The 6691-nt window shown below is 54.8% G+C and overlaps 1 protein-coding gene across 1 annotated transcript; it reads left to right on the top strand.

Annotated features, from left to right (window-relative positions):
- The first annotated feature begins 2323 nt into the window (after window positions 1-2323).
- Window positions 2324-5805, top strand: LOC129327878 (zinc finger protein 19-like). The gene is made up of 5 exons (XM_054976630.1): window positions 2324-2377; window positions 3321-3406; window positions 4959-5085; window positions 5625-5717; window positions 5801-5805. Exons 2-5 carry the CDS (start codon window positions 3392-3394, stop codon window positions 5803-5805), a joined length of 240 nt encoding a protein of 79 aa, XP_054832605.1. The 5' UTR covers window positions 2324-2377; window positions 3321-3391.
- Window positions 5806-6691: the final 886 nt, after the last annotated feature.

Here is a 6691-nt window from a genome sequence, read left to right as displayed (position 1 = left end):
GAACTCTTCAGGAAAGTACATTTTGGGAGTATAATTGATGAATATTGTAATATTTTGAAGTAAATAATTTTTTTATTATTTATTAAAATATATTATTTATAGATCATTATTTATTATAAGAGACAGTTTTCTTCACTTCAATAACGAAGCAATTAAGTCTCTTTTTAATAGAGGATATATAAGAAATCAATTAATTGTAATGTATGTGGGGTTGTGCCTCAGCAAATAAAACTTGACGGCCCCCCCATCCCTGCAGGGGCCCCCTAGGCTTCAGCCTAGTCAGCCTCAGGTATAATACAGGCCTGATGCTGAGCTCTTGGGGGTAAAGATTCCATTGATGGAGACTCCTGCAGGGGGAACCCCCTGTCCACCCAGTCTGGTATCTGTTGTCAGTGACAATTGAGAACTAGACGGAGAGCAGGTGCCCTCCCAGTCCTGGATCTCTCTGCATTACTCATGTCCATCTCCCTTCGTACCTTACTGAGTTGCCGCTCAGCCCAGGGATTCAGGGCCACCATGTTATGGTGGTTTAAGTCCTATCTGGGTGACCGGTCTCAGAAGGTGGTTCTGGAGGAGTCCTCCTCTACCCCATTTCCACTGACCCATGGAGTCACAGGGCTTAATATTATCCCTCGTGCTGCTTCATATTTACATGAAGCCACTGGGAAGGGTCTTTGGGAAGTGTGGGCGGCAGTGTCACCAATATGCAGACGGTACCCCGGTTCTTCCTTCCTTTTCCAGCTCATTCTGAGAGATCTGTTGATGTTCCGAATCAATGGTTGCAATCATCAGCAGTGTGCTGGTTGAGGGAGAACAAGCTGGAGCTCAATCCTGACGAGAAAGAGGCTCTCTGGGTTAGTCGAAAGGTTGACCAGTGGTGGAAGATCCTTCTTGTCTTCGATGGGGATACGATCCCCTTGAAATGTCAGGTTTGCTGCTTGGGAGTGCTGGTTGCCCCAGCAGTCCTGTAGAAAACCAGGGGGCACCTCCTCTCTCCCTCTGCAGGTGCACAGGGTCAGGTGGGTTTTAATAACTTTTCTGACATTTCATTTTGGGAGCCACCTCAGGCAAATTCTGAGACTCAGAACATTTCCAAATAAATAAATGAAACAGAGACTTGCTTCAACTGAGGCCCACAGACCAAAGCCTTCTTTGGGTTGACTGTCACCAGGGAAGGGACATCAGCAGAGCTTGTATAGATTACAGCAAAGGTTAGTCTAGCCCAGCAGCCCCGTTCAGAAGATTCCTCCGCTTGCGCTACTGTACAGAAATGGGCCTTCAAGGGTATACTGCTTCAGGACATGGAGGTTCCATTTACCCTCTTCCCTTTTAAAGATGTTGTACAAGGCCTCACAAGTCCAGAACTGTCGATTCCTCTGGGAGGTAAGAAAGCCCAAAGGGGCTGGCCCCGTAGAAGCAGCCTCCGGAAGTCCTGGAGGGACCGCTAAAGGCAGACCGTTGCAGCCTCTGCCGCATCCTGCAGGGAGGGTTGCCAACTCTGGCTTGGGAAATTCTGGGAGACTTGAGGTTGGGGTCTGTGATCCCAAAGAGTCGCACATGACCCATGAAACGGCCTGAGGACACTGTTGGCCTCCTCCGAATGGCTCTCGGGTGTCTCAGGCAGGGGCCCTTCACATCCCTTCCTTCCTGATCCTTTTAACTGGAGATGCTGCCAGGGATTGAGCCAGGGACCTTCCCCAGGCCAGGCAGAGGCTCTCCCTCTGAGCCACAGCCCGGTCTCCCAAGCTGCCCTTTCCTCCCGGGGCAATGATGCCTGTAGCCTGGTGACTGACAAACCAACGAGGAGCCAACAGGCTTGCCCTGGCTATTTTCCTTTGCTGCACTCCCCACCCCACCCCCTTCTCTCTCACACACACGCAACACACTGCCTGTAACCCCCAAATGCAAAGCCAAGTCACCCGGGCGCTGGGGGAGCGGCTGCTTCGGTTATGCCTGGGACAGGGGCCACTTTGCTTTGAGGCGGGGTCGGTGGGGCGAGAAGGCAAGCGCCGAGCTGCCCCCTTCTCTTCTTCTGCGCGGAGCATCCGGGGCCTCCCCCATTACTGTCAGCCTCAGTCCCTCCTAGGGCAGAGTGGAGCCCCCCTCCCCCTCTCCTTGCAACCAGGCACGTGACTCCCGCGCCGCTGTTGCCACGGGAGACGCCGGAGGAGCGCGCCGCAGCCGGGCCGCCCCCTCGCAGACCCCGTTCCCCTCTCCCAGGATACGCGCCAACCCCTCGGGGAAAGGGAGAGAGTCGCAACTCCTAGACGTGCGCCGGGTAGGGGGCCTGGTGAGGTCACTTCCTGCCGGGTCCCCTCCCTCCGTCGCCATGTGGCCTCGGTCTTCCCCGCGGTCGCGTCTGCTGCATCAGCGTTTGGTGAGTTCAAAGCGTGTTTGCGCGGATGAAGCTAATGGGTAGGGGGGCACAAATCAAACGAGAAGTGGAGACGCCCCCCGTTCAACCGAAGAGGAGGCGCGGTGGAGAGCAGATCCTTTGGGGCTCCTCTAACGCCCCCCACCCCAAATCGGGGAGATTCCTGGAAAGCCGGGAGGCCCCTGCAGCACAGTCCCGGGGGGGGGGGTGTTCAGGGCTGGAGGCTGGTGAAAGACCTGCCCCCTCTAGCTGCCCCTGCGAGGCACGGGGGCCTTGGAGACACGAGCTGGCTTCCCTCGCTGCACCCCACTCCTCCGCCTTCCCAGCAGGACTATACAGGGTTGCTTCTGTCTATGGGTCGCCTGCTCCCCCCTGGCCTTCTGATTTCTCTTGTAGACCGTTTGGTGTGAGGGAGGGGTTCTCGGTCTGCTGTTTTGCAATCTCTAGCTCTCATTTCTTGCCGGGGGCACAGCAACTCCTGCAGGGCTAGTCTCACTTCCTAGTTGTTATCTCCTACGTGCCACACAAGTCAGACAGTCCATCCGATCCCCTCAGGGCACCTCATTCCCAGCTCCTCCTCCTAGTTGTGTGGGGCAGGGCGGAGGGTCTTGTCCTCCCTCAGAGGGGAGGAGGGCGCAGTGTGGCTTCCGGCAGCGTCAGGGGCTCAGCGCCCAGGAAGGGATTTGGGGAGGTTGGGAGGAAACACGGCCAGAAGGAGAGCGGGGCAGATTGATCAGGAAGGCGGGACCTTCCCCTGTAGAGAATGGCTGGGGGGCGGGGGGAGAGATACTGAGCCACAGGTTCTGGAGCTTTCCTTGTTCAATCCTGATTGATCTTGAATTCCTCTCCAAAGCAAATCCAGAGAGAGCTTCCCTGAAGGGACTGACATAGAAATCTGTGCGCAGCAATAAGCGTTTCCCTCCATCTTCCTTTCTCCCCCTCCCAGATCGCAGCATAAAGACACGCTGGGCTGTTTCTCCACTGTCCTCTGCCTGTGGTGAAGCGAAAAGACCAGCCATGCAGCCAGCGCAGGTAAGGAGGGGGTGCAGATCAGTTGTGAGGAAGGGTCCCTTCTCTGTTGCAAGGCTCAGTGGATCGGGTCCCTTCCCCTCAGTTCTGGTGCCACAAGATGTTGAGGCTGCCCACTTAGAAGGTGGGAAATGGTCACCCCTTGTGTAGAATTCCATGTTCAGAGAAGAAAACAAGACTGTGGTAAAATTTGTCCCGTGGAAAAGGATTTGCTCCTCTTCAGGGACATCTCTGGCCTCTTCCAGATTTGACTGATAGCCCCCAGCAAATAAGGTTAGCCCCCCTGGCCCTGGGATGCCCCTACGGAAGTCTGGTGGGGGGTTGAGACACAAATGTTCCTACCGGGTTTTCTTCCGCCTTGGTTTTTTCGTTCCTGATATTTCTTACTGGAAACAAAGCCCGTTGTAGCAAAAAAATACAACGGGCTCTAGAAAGGGCACTGGAGGATCTGGCTGGTCACTGCCCCCTCCCCAGCACCCTGATGTGGGGCAGAGGTAGGAGGGCAGGGTGGCATGCCCACCTTCGGTCCCCCTGCTCTCGCTTCCATTGTAGCTTGGGGGGAGGTGAGCGAGGTATGCCCACAGCTGTGCCCCCCTTTGCCCCTGTGTGGCCCCCTCACCTCCCCATTGGGACTTGTAGGGTTGCCAACTTCAGATTGGGGCATTCCTGGAGATGGGGGGGGAGTGGAGCCTTGGGTGGGTGGGTTGGCTTTGGAGTGGGGAGGGACCTCAGGTGGAAATAATACCCGTTGAGCCTACCTTCCAAGGCAGCCATTTTCTCCAAGGGAACTGAGTTCTGTCACATAGAGATGAGTGCTAATTCTGGGAGATCTCCAGCCACCACCTGGAGACGGGTAGTTCTAGGCTTGGGGGGGGGCGGGCAGGCAAGCGTGCCCCCCCTCATTCATGATCTTGGCTTTGGTGGGGAGAGGAGGCCAGCGAATGGGGTGCTGCTGGCAGGGAGCATGAGGGGGATGGCTCCAGGCTCCTCCACCTGGCAGCCACCCCACTCGGGGCGCTGTGGGCGGGAAGCGCAAGGGGGGGGCGGTGCTCCAGGCTCCTTTGCCAGGCAGCCATCCAGATCAGGGCACTATGGGCAGGACGTGCATGGAGGGGGGTTGGCAGCCTCCCTGAACCGGCTGCGACTCCCCTCCATATCCCCACTAAGGGCACACTTCTGCACCTGCTCAGTGGAATCAGTGTGAGTCATCAGAAAACCATTAACACAATTGTGTTATAAGATTATTTATACTTTCTTATTTTGAAATTATATCCTAGGTTTTTTTCACTAATGGAGGACCCAAAGTAGCTTTTCTCATCTTTCTGTTCTTCTCCAATTAACCCTCCCAACAGCAGTCTTGTGAGGCAGGTTAGGCTGTGCAAGGCCCAAGGTCCCCAGGGAAGCATCCATGAGAAAGGGGGATTCGAACTCAGTCCTCCCAGGGCCTTCACTCTAACCACTACAGGACACCGGCCTTTGGGGTTTTCTTACTCCCAGACCACCTTTCTTGCAATGTAAAGAAACTCTCTTCTTATTCTTTTTTCTCTTCTTCCAGCGTTTGGTGTCCTTTGAAGAGGTGGCTGTGCATTTCACCCGGGGGGAGTGGACGCTACTGCGCCCAGCCCAGAGAGCCCTGTACAAGGAAGTCATGCTGGAGAATTTTGGGAACGTGGCCTCTCTGGGTGAGGAAATCCCTTTCTCCTGGGCTATCCCTTTCTGGCTGTGAGGAATGCCTGTAAGGAACTCTTTCATGAGGGAAGACGTGGCCAGGCTGTCTGCCCTGGGCCCAGTGCCTGATCTCTGCCCCTCCTTCCTCTAATGTGGGAAGGGTTGTGGACTTCCCCTGTGGAGAGGGAGCCCCCACCTGACAGCCCTGTCTCTGGACCACGTAAGAGGGCGTCAGAAGAGGTGCTGTGAGCCTTCATGTGGAGAAGGTGGGAGGGGCTTCGCTCCAGTCTGGGTCTTGTCTTACCTGGGCTGAGATACGGCTGTGGATGGATCCAGGCTGGCTTCTCCGCCACTGATTTAGTTCTCAGCTGGCCTTTTCATCTCGTCTTGGCAGGGAGGTGGCACAGAACTGGCAGGGCCAGATGAGACCCCATCCCACACAGCCCTTATTGCTTGTCGGTTGTGTATTTCTGGTGGAGTAGTCACCTTGGGTTGGAATTGCTGGATTTATGGGCACACAGAAAAATGTTGTGTGTCTTTTTTCTCACCAAAGGACCTCCGATTGCCAAACCTGGCCTCATTTCCAGGCTGGAAGGAGAAGAAGAGCTGTTTGTCCTGATTGCTGATGAAGAAGAAGGATTGGCAGGTAGCTGCTTCAATCTGTTGTGGGATTTTTTTGATGCTTCCTTCACAGACCTGGTGGCCTTTGGGCCTTGTTTCTCCTCACAGTTTGAGCCTCTTCTCCAAAGAGCTTGGGTGGGTCGTTGTGAACGCTGAACATATGAAAACAGGCAACTGCCCTCGGCAACCCCTTTCACGGGAGGGGGCAGGCCTTGATCCTGGGACGTTGGGCCTGCAAGGCAAAGCATCTTCTTTTCCTCAGAGACAGGACTGAAAGCAACCCCAGACAGGTCTCCTAGGAAGGCATTCTGGCTCCTCTCCCAAGTGCAGGGGGTAGGAAGAAAGGCCATTTGCCTTCTGGCAGAGGGGAGCTGGTGGGGGGGATAGGATCCTTGTTTGGCTCTGGGAATGAGCACTTGTACTGCAGGCATTGGTCTCAAGTTGCTAGACCTCTATAGGGTTTGACATTCTTAATCTGAGGATGAATGGTCGAGGGACACAGGGAAGTAAAAAGTTCCCCTCCATCTCTAAGAACCCAACTCCAGCCTTCTCATTGGGGAAGTGTTTGCAGCCAGGTCAGAGCGCTCCGTTCCCACATGCATAGCGGATCCAGCTAAGCTGCATAGTTCAGACAGCCCTTGCCTGTCATGGTCCAGCAGATGCATTCAGAAGAAGCCTTCAGAAAACAGGGACAGATGCTGTGGCCCATTATCCTCCAGTAGATCTTCAGCGCTGTGACACAAGAGATGTTAAGGATATTTGTGGGTTGGGGGAGGGATTGACTATGAACACATGAAACCCCTGAGTGACCTTTCCGACTCTACCTGTTTGGGGAGGTGTGGTTTCCATTGACCATCTCAGGGAGTGGGAGAGCCTTGCTGGCATTTATACCCTGGCTCACCGAGACTGTCCTTCACCTAAACCTGCCTGGGCTCTCTGAAGATGAAAGCAGCAGCCTCAAGGAAAGAGGTCCTGAAGGCATGTTAGAAAGCTCCAGGC

The sequence above is a fragment of the Eublepharis macularius genome, chromosome 4 (assembly GCF_028583425.1).
Source record: "Eublepharis macularius isolate TG4126 chromosome 4, MPM_Emac_v1.0, whole genome shotgun sequence".
Lineage (NCBI taxonomy): Eukaryota > Metazoa > Chordata > Lepidosauria > Squamata > Eublepharidae > Eublepharis > Eublepharis macularius.
Note: the sequence above shows the minus strand (reverse complement) of the source record. Positions and strands in the feature narration are given on the sequence as shown.

Coding starts and splice junctions, on each gene's coding strand:
- LOC129327878 (XM_054976630.1), top strand. Junction 5,086..5,624: donor TGGGAACGTGGCCTCTCTGG/GTGAGGAAATCC, acceptor TTCTCACCAAAG/GACCTCCGATTGCCAAACCT.